The sequence below is a fragment of the Mytilus galloprovincialis genome, chromosome 5 (assembly GCF_965363235.1).
Source record: "Mytilus galloprovincialis chromosome 5, xbMytGall1.hap1.1, whole genome shotgun sequence".
NCBI lineage: Eukaryota > Metazoa > Mollusca > Bivalvia > Mytilida > Mytilidae > Mytilus > Mytilus galloprovincialis.
This window is the reverse complement of record NC_134842.1, coordinates 72,777,019-72,793,897: the sequence shown is the minus strand read 5'-3', so window position 1 is coordinate 72,793,897 and position 16,879 is coordinate 72,777,019. Positions and strand designations below refer to the sequence as shown.

The window sequence follows — 16,879 nt, the reverse complement described above, 5'->3', positions numbered from 1 at the left end:
TGCTATAGATTGCACATTGTACAGCTGTTTCACAAACCATGCTGGGGAGATATACAATATTAATAGATAATTAATATTTTTGACATACTGGTTCCCAGATATGATCTCTATATTTCATCTTGTAGAGGCATGATTTGGGAATGGTTATTAAATGTAATATCAGTATTTAGTTCAAATATAATCTTAAATCAATCCTAATTCTATCTTATTCATTCAAATGTGACTTCATTTTCATTTTTTGATGATCTGTTTTACTAATTCAAATGTGACGTAATTTTTTTGTTATTTTTTACAATTTCAAATATGACGTCACTTGGCGTTGTGGTTTTGACTTCAGGGAGCTACCCCGAGACACGTCATTTTCACAAACAAAAAAAAAGGCAGAAGAGAGAGATTAGTTGGTCAATCGGAATCGGAGACTGTTGGTGTCTTTTTGTCTTTTCCGTCTATCCCGGATATTAGTTTGACAACCTAGTTACAAGTGTTGATGAAGCTGTTCATTCAGAAAAAGATCTTAGCTCCAAAGTTGCGTGCACATTGATTCGGCATGCAAAAAAAGAAATGGCAAAATAAAAATTTATAAATTGAATGTTAAAGGAAACACCTATGTTGTCACTTCTTTTAATTGATGAAATATCATTAAATAACGACATTTGGTTTCAAAATATTTTTTTTTTGGAGATTATGACAAAATCGGAAGGTTACTTGATGGTGTATATTTCTTCTTGATGATATAAAAATGGCATCAAAATTTTATTCTCATCTAATTAGCTATTCACAGATAACTCAATGTTGCACATATAATTTTATTTCCGTAATGCATAAGATATATCTGAAATATCAGACAAATTGGTGGGCAATATTTTGTTTTATTTGATTTTTTTCATTCCTACCAAAAATCTTATATTTGTACTTCCGGCTCAAAACTTTGTTAATGGATTACTCGGATTTATTCCGTTTGGTATCACATGAGTGTTTGACATGAACACTTGCATATAGAGATTCAAAGCATTAGTTTGAAATCGAGGTCGAAAGTTTTGAAATCATGAAGAACGTTGTCCTGTGTCTTTATACTTGAAGAGCAAGGTTCATTAAATTCAATCAAAACAAAATTATCAAAGAGTGTACAAAATATTTTGTAAACAGACATTGTATCCTATGTAGGGATTGCCTTTGGTGATCCCTTGATCAGAATGATTATGTTAAAGATGCCTTTGACCAGCTTTGACATATTATTTATATATGACATGCCCAACCAAAGGCCTGTAAAGTGGAGAATAATTGGCAGTAAAATCGCCAAGTTTTTCCATTCAGACCAATACATGCAATAATAAAAGCGATGTAAAATAAATGACAATTGAGTTTCAAGTCTTGTAGCATTTTTGTTGGAAGCTTCGGCACACACACAAATTTAAACACTCTAGGGTTGAAAGTAAAATAAGACAAATGCTTAGATTTAGCACTTCTAACTGGGTGAAAGACAATGATAGTGGGAAAAAATGCAGTGCATTTGAAATGAACTGCCAGGCAGTGGCTTTATATATTCTAGTCAAATATTTTTTTTATTTCACAGATATGTCTCTGGTAATTTAACATGTTTAAGTCCAAATTTTGATAAAATTGTTGGTATGTGAATAAAACATGCTATAGATTGCACATTGTACAGCTGTTTCACAAACCATGCTGGGGAGATATACAATATTAATAGATAATTAATATTTTTGACATACTGGTTCCCAGATATGATCTCTATATTTCATCTTGTAGAGGCATGATTTGGGAATGGTTATTAAATGTAATATCAGTATTTAGTTCAAATATAATCTTAAATCAATCCTAATTCTATCTTATTCATTCAAATGTGACTTCATTTTCATTTTTTGATGATCTGTTTTACTAATTCAAATGTGACGTAATTTTTTTGTTATTTTTTACAATTTCAAATATGACGTCACTTGGCGTTGTGGTTTTGACTTCAGGGAGCTACCCCGAGACACGTCATTTTCACAAAAAAAAAAAAAGGCAGAAGAGAGAGATTAGTTGGTCAATCGGAATCGGAGACTGTTGGTGTCTTTTTGTCTTTTCCGTCTATCCCGGATATTAGTTTGACAACCTAGTTACAAGTGTTGATGAAGCTGTTCATTCAGAAAAAGATCTTAGCTCCAAAGTTGCGTGCACATTGATTCGGCATGCAAAAAAAGAAATGGCAAAATAAAAATTTATAAATTGAATGTTAAAGGAAACACCTATGTTGTCACTTCTTTTAATTGATGAAATATCATTAAATAACGACATTTGGTTTCAAAATATTTTTTTTTTGGAGATTATGACAAAATCGGAAGGTTACTTGATGGTGTATATTTCTTCTTGATGATATAAAAATGGCATCAAAATTTTATTCTCATCTAATTAGCTATTCACAGATAACTCAATGTTGCACATATAATTTTATTTCCGTAATGCATAAGATATATCTGAAATATCAGACAAATTGGTGGGCAATATTTTGTTTTATTTGATTTTTTTCATTCCTACCAAAAATCTTATATTTGTACTTCCGGCTCAAAACTTTGTTAATGGATTACTCGGATTTATTCCGTTTGGTATCACATGAGTGTTTGACATGAACACTTGCATATAGAGATTCAAAGCATTAGTTTGAAATCGAGGTCGAAAGTTTTGAAATCATGAAGAACGTTGTCCTGTGTCTTTATACTTGAAGAGCAAGGTTCATTAAATTCAATCAAAACAAAATTATCAAAGAGTGTACAAAATATTTTGTAAACAGACATTGTATCCTATGTAGGGATTGCCTTTGGTGATCCCTTGATCAGAATGATTATGTTAAAGATGCCTTTGACCAGCTTTGACATATTATTTATATATGACATGCCCAACCAAAGGCCTGTAAAGTGGAGAATAATTGGCAGTAAAATCGCCAAGTTTTTCCATTCAGACCAATAATAAAAGCGATGTAAAATAAATGACAATTGAGTTTCAAGTCTTGTAGCATTTTTGTTGGAAGCTTCGGCACACACAAAAATTTAAACACTCTAGGGTTGAAAGTAAAATAAGACAAATGCTTAGATTTAGCACTTCTAACTGGGTGAAAGACAATGATAGTGGGAAAAAATGCAGTGCATTTGAAATGAACTGCCAGGCAGTGGCTTTATATTCTAGTCAAATATTTTTTTTATTTCACAGATATGTCTGGTAATTTAACATGTTTAAGTCCAAATTTTGATAAAATTGTTGGTATGTGAATAAAACATGCTATAGATTGCACATTGTACAGCTGTTTCACAAACCATGCTGGGGAGATATACAATATTAATAGATAATTAATATTTTTGACATACTGGTTCCCAGATATGATCTCTATATTTCATCTTGTAGAGGCATGATTTGGGAATGGTTATTAAATGTAATATCAGTATTTAGTTCAAATATAATCTTAAATCAATCCTAATTCTATCTTATTCATTCAAATGTGACTTCATTTTCATTTTTTGATGATCTGTTTTACTAATTCAAATGTGACGTAATTTTTTTGTTATTTTTTACAATTTCAAATATGACGTCACTTGGCGTTGTGGTTTTGACTTCAGGGAGCTACCCCGAGACACGTCATTTTCACAAAAAAAAAAAAAGGCAGAAGAGAGAGATTAGTTGGTCAATCGGAATCGGAGACTGTTGGTGTCTTTTTGTCTTTTCCGTCTATCCCGGATATTAGTTTGACAACCTAGTTACAAGTGTTGATGAAGCTGTTCATTCAGAAAAAGATCTTAGCTCCAAAGTTGCGTGCACATTGATTCGGCATGCAAAAAAAGAAATGGCAAAATAAAAATTTATAAATTGAATGTTAAAGGAAACACCTATGTTGTCACTTCTTTTAATTGATGAAATATCATTAAATAACGACATTTGGTTTCAAAATATTTTTTTTTTGGAGATTATGACAAAATCGGAAGGTTACTTGTATCTTTTACAAGATTTTTACTTTTGAATTTGTAACACTCAAGTCTTAGATATGTAGTTTTAGAGCACATTTTACAGTGTACAGTTCATCAGTTTGGAATGAGATGTACCAATCGGCATTAGAATTATCAGATTCCTTCGATATCGTTGAAAATATGCCAAGGCGATGTGGTTGACAGACTACCGGAGCCAATCAGCCTGCAACCACGGCACACCAAAACAGTAATGGAAAGTCTCATTATTTTTTGCGTTCATAGACCATATGATAAGGCAACTGGAGAGTGGAGTCACGTCAAGTTATCAGAAAATCGCTTCTTTGTGCTGTATCTGCTTCATCGTGTTGTAGGAAATATCACAAACGAACAAATCTCAATATTGTCTGAAACATACGAAACTGACCTAGCATGTAATTTTGACGAATTCAATTGGGAGGTCGATCGATGCCGAACACGTACGCTGGTTTATAACATCTAGCGAGTGCTACCCTGCCATGATGGGCCTGAGAACTATCAGTCACGGTATATTTTGAGTCTTCTATCTATTATTATAATACTTCTGTTTAGATGTATTAATGATATGTTTTGTTCTGTTTCTCCAGAATCTATATTCAGCCCACATTCCCAGTGAATGATATTTATCCCTCATTTTTCTTGCATATGAGATTTCTTTATTGTACCATTCATTCAGGCTGTCTGCCTCTTTTTCACAATAGGGGCATGTTTATTTAAAATGTTATTAAAAATGTTGTACCACATTTCAATACAAACAGATGGGTCATTTTCAAATTCAATATGTTGAAAAGGTGCACTTTTTAAATCTTTGAAATAGTTTTGCTCATTAAAAGTCTTAAAATTTCTATGAGTGATTGTTGAATGAGTATGTTTTTTATCATACAATTTCTCTTGTCTTGTCATAAAATTGAGAATGGAAATGGGGAATGTGCCAAAGAGACAACAACCCGACCATAGAAAAAAACAACAGCAGGTCACCAACAGGTTTTCAATGTAGCGAGATATTCCCGCACCCGGAGGCGTCCTTCAGCTGGCCCCTAAACAAATATATACAAGTTCAGTGATAATAAACGCCATACTAATTTCCAAATTGTACACAAGAAATACATATTGGATAATGATCACTAATAGAATATTTAGAAACATGAGCCTCTTTAACCATGCTTAAACTGGTGACATATATATATATGATCAATCAAAGTTTTTGATTCATTTGTTACTCTGGTTGGTTCCTTAATTAACTGTTGAAAGTTATAAGTTTCTAGGGCATTTAACCATCTTTGTGGTATTTCATTGGGTTGTAAACAATTTATGTTAAAATCTCCCATAAGAATTACGTCTGAATTATATTTCATTGCAACCTTAATCATGTTAATCTCATCCTCAAATTTATCTATCCAACCAATTAGAGACTTGGGTGGCCTATAAACAAAGCACAACAAAAAGGATTTCTTATAGCTAGGTTTAACTTCAAACCAAATAGTTTCAATGTTATATACTTATTTCAAAATCATTTTTTCTAGAAAAAGAGGTGGTTTCTGTTAAATAGACAGCCCAACCATCCCCACCATCGGTTAGTCTATCTTTCCTTTGTAAAATATATCCAGGAATATCTATTTCTCTATCAGAAGTATTTTTACCCAAAAAAGTTTCACAATAACCAATTATATCTGGGGGATTTGGAGTGGACATAAGATTGTATTTAATCTCATCAAACTTGCATTCCAATCTATTCACATTGTGGGAACATATTTTAAGACCTTTGCATTTCTTAAATCCATATGTTACATGTACAATGCAAGATCATCATTTTCTGTATCCTTATCAATAAGATAAGTATTGTCAATAACACATAAACATGATACACATAGTATATAATAAGTAAATAAAAATATAAAAAAAATCCTCAATACTAAAAGTGTCCTCAGGGACTTGTATTACAGAAGTATTTGTTTTGTACATTATGTCTTGAGAAACTTGAGATGGCAAACATAGGGATAGGTCTGGTACTGCAGCAAGATGGCAGATAATCAGCATGAAAGAAGCAGATATGTCGCTGTGTCAATTGCACATATTGTTGGTCATCACCATTCCACTATAAGTTGTTTTGAGAATACAAATCAGGCAACAAACAATGTTAAAGACCTTTCGAGATAAAAAACACCCCCTATAACATCTACTAGGGAAAATCAAGCATATTGAAGGTTGATCAGAAGGAAACCCATTGCAAATAATACAATCCTAACCAGGTGCTCCGCAGGATGCAGCTTTATACGACCGCAGAGGTCGAACCCTGAACAGTTGGGGCAAGTATGGACAAAACATTCAAGCGTGATACAGCTCTGAATTTGGATTGTGATCAAATTTTTGACATTACATGGTTTTTTTTTACACAAAACAAATGTCAAGATTTTACAAATCAATTAAAGATTTCTTCTTCAAACTTTTTAAATCTAAAATTAAATAGTTGATCATGACACAGCATAGGTTTCTGACACAGAACTAATGTGGTCTAATGAACTTAAAAGTTTTTTTTTGCCTTTGAGTAATTCACTATGCTGTTGAATATTAATCCTCTCAAAAAAATGTTTGAAGAAATTTTCTTTTTATTTATGAAATCTGAAATGAGAAAAATTTAAACCCCCTCCCCCCCTTTTTTTCACATCCCCGTTTCCCTTTTTCCAAAACTGATATCAATTCAAATTTCAAATGGAGTTTGCAACAATAACTACTCTTTTAAATACATCATAAAATATTAAAATGTAAAATAAAGTGCTTGTTATCACTGAATGGTAAAGATTGGTTGGTAGTAAAAGTGAATATACATTGTTTATTGTATAAAACAATAAAAAAAACTTCATCAGCAACATTTTATATTGGCAAATTTCCAATGAAGTTATTTACATAAAGTTATTGGCAAATAAAAATAGAAAATGACATCATAGTCATGTCTGGCAAATGTCCAACATACATTATCTAAAAACATTTTAGATAAGATAAGGAAAAAAAGCTCCATCAGCAACATTTTATATTGGCAAATTTCCAATGAAGTTATTTACATAAAGTTATTGGCAAATAAAAATAGAAAATGACATCATAGTCATGTCTGGCAAATTTCCAACATATATTATCAACTACTATTCTATAAAAAGAAAGATAACTCCAATTGAAAATTAATTGCTATTGCACAATATTGTGCAATTAGATATTTCTTGCTATTGTGCAATACTGTGCAATTGAAAATTTCTTGCTATTGCACAATACTTGATATGGAATCCTGATTTGGACCAACTTGAAAACTGGGCCCATAATCAAAAATCAAAGTACATATTTAGATAAAGCATATCAAATAAGCCCAAGAATTTAATTTTTGTTAAAATCAAACTTAGTTTAATTTTGGACCCTTTGGACCTTAATGTAGACCAATTTGAAAACTGGACCAAAAATTAAGAATCTACATACACAGTTAGATTTGGCATATCAAAGAACCCATTTATTCAATTTTTGATGAAATCAAACAAAGTTTAATTTTGGACACCCATTTGGACCAACTTGAAAACTAGGCCAATAATTAAAAATCTAAGTACATTTTTAAATTCAGCATATCAAAGAACCCCAAGGATTCAATTTTTGTTAAAATCAAACTAAGTTTAATTTTGGACCCTTTGGACCTTAATGTAGACCAATTTGAAAACGGGACCAAAAATTAAGAATCTACATACATAGTTAGATTTGGCATATCAAAGAACCCCAATTATTCAATTTTTGATGAAATCACACAAAGTTGAATTTTGGACCCTTTGGGCCCCTTATTCCTAAACTGTTAGGACCAAAACTCCCAAAATCAAACCCAACCTTCCTTTTGTGGTCATAAACCTTGTGTCAAAATTTCATAGATTTCTATTCACTTAAACTAAAGTTATAGTGCGAAAACCAAGAAAATGCTTATTTGGGCCCTTTTTGGCCCCTAATTCCTAAAATGTTGGGACCAAAACTCCCAAAATCAATCCCAACCTTCCTTTTGTAGTCATAAACCTTGTGTTAAAATTTCATTGATTTCTATTCACTTTTACTAAAGTTAGAGTGCGAAAACTATAAGTATTCGGACGATGACGACGACGACGACGCCAACGTGATAGCAATATACGACCAAAAAATTAAAATTTTTGCGGTCGTATAAAAATCAATCCCAACCTTCCTTTTGTGGTCATAAACCTTGTGTTAAAATTTCATTGATTTCTATTAACTTATACTAAAGTTATTGTGCGAAAACCAAGAATAATGCTTATTTGGGCCCTTTTTTGGCCCTTAATTCCTAAACTGTTGGAACCAAAACTCCCAAAATCAATCCCAACCTTCCTTTTGTGGTCATAAACCTTGTGTCAAAATTTCATAGATTTCTATTCACTTAAACTAAAGTTATAGTGCGAAAACCAAGAAAATGCTTATTTGGGCCCTTTTTGGCCCCTTATTCCTAAAATGTTGGGACCAAAATTCCCAAAATCAATCCCAACCTTCCGTTTGTGGTCATAAACCTTGTGTTAAAATTTCATTGATTTCTATTCACTTTTACTAAAGTTAGAGTGCAAAAACTAAAAGTATTCGGACAACGACGACGACGTTTATCTTCTTTGGCCCGATCATAGCCCGAATTTGAACCATCTCGAGCATATATATGGGACACTATTGAGCTAAAGTGCACGAAAGGACAGTACCCCAGTTCAAAAACGTCATGATATAAACAATATCCTTCGTCAGGAATGGTTGCTGCTACCTTAGCAACAAATTAGTTGACTTATGGCAGGTATCAGAAGACGTTAAGATGCAGTTATCCTTTTGAATGGAGGCTGCGCACAAAGTACTAACTATTTGGCCAATAATAATCAACCATGATGTGAACAATCATCTATAGATTAAATTTGAAATGTCTGACATTGTAAAGTTCGACTACAGTAAAAGTTGTAAAATGCATTTTTTTGTACAAAAAACACTTCATTTTGTAATAAAAATTTTGGTTTCGATAAAACATTTTTTTTCATACATTTTTTGTTTGTTTTAATGCCAATGTTATCATTTACTGTGTTTCAAATATTTTATCATATTCCATCCAAAATAAGAGGCTGATTTTTCAAGTTTTAAAAAATCAAGGTGTTGCAATACTTTTTTCCATGTGTATACATGGTTAGATTCAGCATATCAAAGGACCCCAATAATTCAATTTTTGATGAAATCAAATACAGTTCAATTTTGGACCCTTTAAGACCTCAATGTGGACCAATTTGATAACCAGGCCCAAACATAAAAAATCTAGATACCTGGTTAGATTAAGCTTATATCAAAGAACCCAAAATATAAAATTTTTGTTGAAATCAAACAAAATTTAATTTAGGACCCCAATTTGAACCAATTTGAAAACTGGGCCCATAATAAAAAAATCTAAGTACATGTTTAGATTCAGCATATCTAAGAACCCCAAGAATTCAATTTTTGTTGTAATCAAACAAAGTTTAAAATGGACCTCAATTTGGACCAACTTGAAAATTGGGCCAATAATCAAAAATTTAAGAAATAATTCCTTCATGTCATGCTCTATGCTCATTTTAACATGGGTAGGCATTATATTTGTCGATATTTTACACTGAGCGTTAGCGAGGTGTAAAATGTGGTCAAATATAATGCCTACCTATGTTAAAATGAGCATAGAGCATGACATGAAGGAATTATTTCGATTCTAATAGGACAAATACAGTATTTTTATAGGTCGAAGCGTACAAAATTACCGTAAAAATGTTTGTCTGTTCCCATTTCCTCCTCGAGGAGTCTGTGCATTGCATTTCATATTTGATAAGTTTTGAATCTACAAACAGGGTAAATATATGTAGTTTCATAAAAAAAATATAATAAAGTTTATGTTAGCTGCTTAAGTGTATATATTTTAAAGGATAACGATAGAAATAACATTAATATAAACAGTAAGTTCGTGCGCATGTGTCAAACATATTTTGTGCTCATTAGAACACGGCTTTGTTTACAAAGTGTAATAAGGACGTCATATTAGAACTAAGTACAAATGTACATGTTTAGATTCAGCATATCAAAGAACCCCAAGGATTCAATTTTTGTTAAAATCAAACTTAGTTTAATTTGGACCCTTTGGACCTTAATGTAGACCAATTTGAAAATGGGACCGAAAATTAAGAATCTACATACACCATGTACACAGTTAGATTCCGCATATCAAAGAACCCTAATTATATAATTTTTAATGAAATCAAACAAAGTTTAATTTTAGACCCTTTGGGCCCCTTATTCCTAAACTGTTGGAACCAAAACTCCCAAAATTTTGTCTTGTGGAGATCTGTACATGTCTCATTGGGATCTCACCCCATCTTCTTTGTAATTTTTAATTGACGGAAGAGAATAAAGAATAACATTGTTTATTATAGTGTCACATATTGATTGAAACAAGGCATTCAAACAATATTCATATACACACAAACAACAATCAATATCCAGCCAAAAAAATACTTATGAGACACTGATCCTTAAAACCAAAATATATACAAAAATATACTATTTAAACTTGTAAATAATCTCATAGAAGTTATATTCAAAATGGGGCAATAAAAGTAGCTTAAGATATAAATAATTCTTAGGTTAAAAAAGATATATGTTAACTATGAAGTATGAAATACTATAAAATTGGGTAAAAATCTTATAAATAAAGGCATAGTTCGTGTAACAAGATATAGTGATAATCCTATTAAAAGATTTAAGTGAAATGTTTATTTAGACTAATGATCCAATTATCACCTAATATCAATACAAGGTTTGAATTACAGATTCAGATTCAATAGTTTATTACAACCGGCACACGTTCACGTAATTAAAACATTTCAATCGACGAACACGCGTCTTTAAATTACATATAGTTTACTGGGGAAGCAATACTATTATTTTCCTTTTTAAGTTTAAGACCTGCTTTAATATATATTAATGCAGTTTAAGCATGTTGAATTAGTTTGAACAGAGACATATAATACTACATATAATACTATTGTATTATATGTTTGTATTATATGTCTCTGGTTTGAATAATTTCAACGGGCAATCTTCTTTTTTTTCATCATCAAAAAGGTATTTTGTATTCAAATATGTTCCTGTATAAATATAAAGTCATTCGTTCTCTTCATTAGACTTTTGTCTAAAATGAAAACAAATAGAAAAAAACAATGTTGTTCGAGTTTAAATACATCTACCCCTATGATTCATTCTTGTCTTTTATTTCCCCGACAAGGTCCGAATTTTGTAACTCAACCATTATATTTTTTAATTTCGATAAAATTCTTTATCATTTCAATGATATTTTATACCTTTCCTATAACAAAATTCATATTTCAAGGAGATTGATTGAAAACAGTTAAAGAACTTGAATAAATCCGACCACAGGGTTTTCAAGCAAATTTATGTTATTTAATTTTCCGTTCAGGTCCGAGTTTTGACACCTCAACGATATTTTTTCAATATTTTTTTTTAATATTAACATTATACTGAACTTTTTGTTTCACAAAATCTAAAGTTGAAAGATAACCATTAAAGACCAAACAGCCTATTCATTTCTACCAGTGATTTTTCCTTCAAATTTTGTGTGAAGGTGATGCATGATTTGAAGAACAAAATATGACGAAAAAAAATTGGGGTCACCGACTTAGTTTTGTCACTATAGCAACCTCAGTTTCGTGTTTTCCCGAATATTAACATAATATTTGCTTGTTATATAAACTCTCAAAAAAATGCTTTATATCAAACCTACAGTCATAATTCTTGTTTCACGTTAAACAGTAGATTTGTATCTTTTAAATACAGGTCCAAGAGTTTAAGGCTCATATTGATTTGATCTTTAAAAATATGATTTATTTCATTCCCGCCAAAAATTAAACGTTAAACTGAAAAACGTTTCCAGTATTAAAAAATATCTACCAGTGATTTCTTCATAAAAATTTAAAGAAGGAAAGTGCCATATGTACTCTTCAAAATGAAGCAAAAAAAAGTGTATGTGACCGACCTTTCAAAAAAGTTTTCATGTTTTTTCCTCGTTCGTTTTGAAGAAAAGAGTTGTCTTTCTTTAGAACATTGCATCTGACGTCATAGTACATGTACAAACTTTCCTTGCTGGCGCACTATTTGAAAAAAGAAATCGCGAAATTGGACGCTTGAAACCCACATTTAAATTTCCAAGAATAACAACTATATTCACCTACGTGGCTTTATTATCCGGTAATACTAGAGATTAAACATGTATCAGTTTCAGATGTTTATGATGTTGTTGACGCACAATTTAAACCTGCAGAAACACCATCAATCGGAATGGAAAATTGTTTGAAATAACCTTTCACGCCGCTTTTGTTTTTGTCCTCTGTCCCGCATAAGCAAAATTATTGAAAATAAACCAGATGCTTCGCAGGGCGTAGCTTTATACGACCGCAGAGGTTGAACCCTGAACGGTTGGGGCAAGTATGGACACAACATTCAAGCTGGATTCAGCTCTAAATTTGGATTGTGATTAAATAGTTGACACAGCATAGGTTTCTGACACAGAATGAATGTGTTCTAATGAACTTAAAATTTTTGTTTTCTCTTAGAGCAATTCACTATGCTGTTGAATAATAATCCTCTCAAAAAAATGTTTGAAGAAATTTTCTTTTTTATTTATGAAATTTCAAATGAGAAAAATTGAACCCAATTTTTTTAATCACATCCCCCTTTCCCTTATTCCAAAACTAATCTCAATTAAAATTTCTAATGGAGTTTGCAACAATAACTACTCATTTAAATACATCATAAAATATTAAGATGTAAAAAAACTGCTTGTTATCACTGAATGGTAAAGATTATATTAATTTATCAGTTGGTAGTAAAAAGTGAATATACATTGTATATTGTATATAACAAAGATTTAAGTTGATTCTGGACAAAGAAAGATAACTCCAATTAAAAAAAATTTTGCTATTGCACAATATTTTGCAATTAGATATTTCTTGCTTACTATTCTGGACAAAGAAAGATAACTCTAATTAAATTTTTTTTTGCTATTTCACAATATTGTGCAATTAGATATTTCTTGCCATTGCGCAATACTGTGCAATTGAAAAGACTTGCTATTGCACAATACTTAATATAATAATTTTAGATCCTGATTTGGACCAACTTGAAAACTGGGCCCATAATAAAAAATCTAAGTACATTTTTGGATTCAGCATATCAAAGAACCCCAAGATTTCAATTTTTGTTAAAATCAGACTAAGTTTAATTTGGACCCTTTTGACTTTCTTGTAGACCAATTTAAAAACAGGACCAAAAATGAAGAATCTACATACACAGTTAGATTTGGTATATCAAAGAACCCCATTTATTCAATTTTTGATGAAATCAAACAAAGTTTAATTTTGGACCCCGATTTGGACCAACTTGAAAACTGGGCCAAAAATCAAGAATCTAAGTACATTTTTAGATTCAGCATATCAAAGAACCTAACTGATTCATTTTTTGTCAAAATCAAACTAAGTTTAATTTTGGACCCTTTGGACCTTAATGTAGACCAATTTGAAAACGGGACCAAAAGTTAAGAATCTACATACACAGTCATGACAGTTGTTTCGGCATATCAAAGAACCCCAATTATTCAATTTTGATGAAATCAAACAAAGTTTAATTTTGGACCCTTTGGGCCCCTTAATCTGTTGGGACCAAAACTCCCAAAATCAATACCAACCTTCCTTTTATGGTCATAAACCTTGTGTTTAAATTTCATAGATTTCTATTTACATATACTAACGTTATGGCGCGAAAACCAAGAAAAATGCTTATTTGGGTCCCTTTTTGGCCCCTAATTCCTAAACTGATGGACCTAAACTCCCAAAATCAATACCAACCTTCCTTTTGTAGTCATTAACATTGTGTTTAAATTTCATTGACTTCTATTTACTTAAACTAAAGTTATTGTGCGAAAACCAAGAATAATGCTTATTTGGGCCCTTTTTTGGCCCCTAATTCCTAAACTGTTGAAACTAAAACTCCCAAAATCAATCCCAACCATTCTTTTGTGGTCATAAACCTTGTGTCAAAATTTCATAGATTTCTATTAACTTAAACTAAAGTTATAGTGCGAAAACCAAGAAAATGCTTATTTGGGCCCTTTTTGGCCCCTAATTCCTAAAATGTCGGGACCAAAACTCCCAAAATCAATACCAACCTTCCTTTTGTGGTCATAAACCTTGTGTTAAAATTTCATAGATTTCCATTCACTTTTACTAAAGTTAGAGTGCGAAAACTAAAAGTATTCGGACGACGACGACGACGATGACGCCAACGTGATAGCAATATACGACGAAAAAATTTTCAAATTTTGCGGTCGTATAAAAAAGAAATGAAAGACGGCACTGGTTAACTTAGAGTATTTGACTATACCAAACTAGATGTGCTTGTTTCTTTTTGCGTGAATAGTTCAGAAGTTTGCCGTAACGAGCTCATTCGGGACTGTTGAAAGACAGACATACAAAAGCATGGACGGAGTTCTTTTTACCATTATTTTTCTCGACTAAGACGAACGTTTAGAAATTATTGCATCGAGTTTTTGATTTTTGTCATTATTTTATTTTTACTATAAGACTTGGTCAAATAAGCAGTATAAATAAATTTTAACTTCATTGCAAGATCGGACATTATTTTACGGGAATCATCCAGACATCAGTTACATGCACATCAGTGTTGCCAGTATGTCAAAACTTTAAGGAATAATTGATTATCGGCCTAACCTTGTGAAAAAAACGACACTAAAATTAGAAGGATCGTTGCATAACGAACATGTTTACTAAGTTTTAAGTTGATAGGACTTCAACTTCGTCAAAAACTGTAACTAAAAACTTTAATCTGAAGCGGGACAGACGGACGAACGAACGGACGCAGAGACCAGAAAACATAATGCCTATTTATCGGGCATAAAAATAACTTTCACCTAACCTGTACACAATCGGCACAAACGAAAGACAAAATCTTTGCAAGTGAAGAAAAAAAAAAATGAAATGCTGATTGACGCAAATATAAGACAAAATCTACGCAGCCATGTGAAAGAATAAAAAAAATGAAATGCAGAACGGCGCAAATGCAAAACGTCGAGATCAAAATTGATATTTTATTATTTTTATTAGAACGAAGGTTAAATATAGTGTAGTATCTTATGTGTCCAGTTGTGTTAAATTTCCACAGGATATTATAGTAACGCGACGCATAATAGTTCCTCTTTTCTTGGGAGACGTACTGGTAGCGTACCTACGTATCGTACACCATCTTGAAATCCGTGAAAAACGCGAAATAGGACGTTATAATTTGATGTTTTTTCATAGTTAGAAACAACGTCATAGAGCTTTTATGTCACTATACCAAGTTGCGTTAGCTGATGCGCATAAACAATAGGCTGTTTGGTCTTTAAGTCTTAAAAAAATTATTGAAGTTAGAATTAGTCCAACCATAGATTTTCAGGTACCTTCAGGTCTTTTCATTTCTCCGTTCAGGTCCAACTTTTAGCTTCAAAAAAATGTTTTTGATTGAAAATATTTAAATTTTAATGAAATATGGATATTAACAATTAATAAAATTCCAACTTGAAGAAATTCCATCCAATAATAAAAAAGTTATTGCAATTTGAATAATTTTAGTCGTATACTTTCAGGTCTTTTCAGGTCCACTTTCAGGTCTTTAGTGTAACCCACAGGTTGGTTAGATCTTTTTGTAAAAAATACATTGTAAACACTAGCACATCATAGAAAAGCAAGTGAGTAATATATGTTTCAAATTTGCCACTGGACGTTAAACAACCAACAACATGATCATGAACAACCAATCAATATATATAGGACATTGTCTTAGTATAAAGCTGGCATTTAAGGTAGCGCCTTCCTCATATTGGCAAAAATCTCTGTATTAAAGGCTGTGGATTTTCTTGCCACAAAGTACTCTTTTTCTATTAAATGCAATAAAACAGTAAATAATAATGCTTTGCATCAAGTTTCAAAATGGCCTGTCTCAATTTATTCATTATATCTGTAGTTTTGATAGATTCGTACAAAAATGGCTACAGAAGGGCTCATAAACCTTAAGCCAGACAGACAGACGGACAGACACCGGAAATTTGTATACTATATATAAAAAGTACTGAAGTAAGGCCTCAGTTTTCGCTGAATATACTTCATTTTTGTACAAGTTTGTAAATGGTTAATGACCTGTTTCTTAAGTTCTGCAACTTGTCTCTCCGATTCCTCATTTTCGCTGTCAGAGTCGTTTGAATCTGAATCCTTCTCGCATTCCATTTCTATATCTGCCTTTTCTTCGTCGTCGCTATCTTGCATTTCTTTTTTATTTTCGTTTGCCGTGGAGTCCGCCATCGCGGTTAAACAACGTACAAAGGGAGGCAATTCTGGGTAATGCTATAACCTAGGAAGCAGATACGGTATTGGGTCTGTTTCCATCCTAAAACACGTCGTTCGCTCCCTTGTTGTTGGTTTTTTTTACACTGTGGACGTAATCACGCTATTTGTATTCAAACACATGTTGTAATGTAAGATTTTTTTTTCGAAAAAAATATGAAAAGTTGTAAATGAATGCATATATATGATGAAGACACCATCGTTCAATCAAGTTATAATTTTTTACGTTTGAAAATGCCTGTACCAAGTCAGGAATATGACAGTTCTTGTCCATTCGTTTTTGATGCGTTTTGTTATTTGATTTTGCCATGTGATTATGGACTTTCCGAATTGATTTTCCTCTGAGTTCAGTATTTTTGTGATTTTACTTTTGATTAATTGAAAACATTGAGCCAGTCTTGGCTATGA

At 31.9% G+C, this 16,879-nt stretch overlaps 1 protein-coding gene across 1 annotated transcript in view; it reads right to left on the bottom strand.

Annotated features, from left to right (window-relative positions):
* LOC143076374 (spliceosome associated factor 3, U4/U6 recycling protein-like) overlaps window positions 1-16,433 on the bottom strand; it is a 74,592-nt gene extending 58,159 nt beyond the window's left edge. The window contains exon 1 of the mRNA XM_076252110.1: window positions 16,268-16,433. Coding sequence (XP_076108225.1) covers window positions 16,268-16,429 — 162 coding nt within the window. The 5' untranslated portion in view covers window positions 16,430-16,433. The remainder of the gene's footprint in view (window positions 1-16,267) is intronic.
* Between the last annotated feature and the right edge of the window lie 446 nt (window positions 16,434-16,879).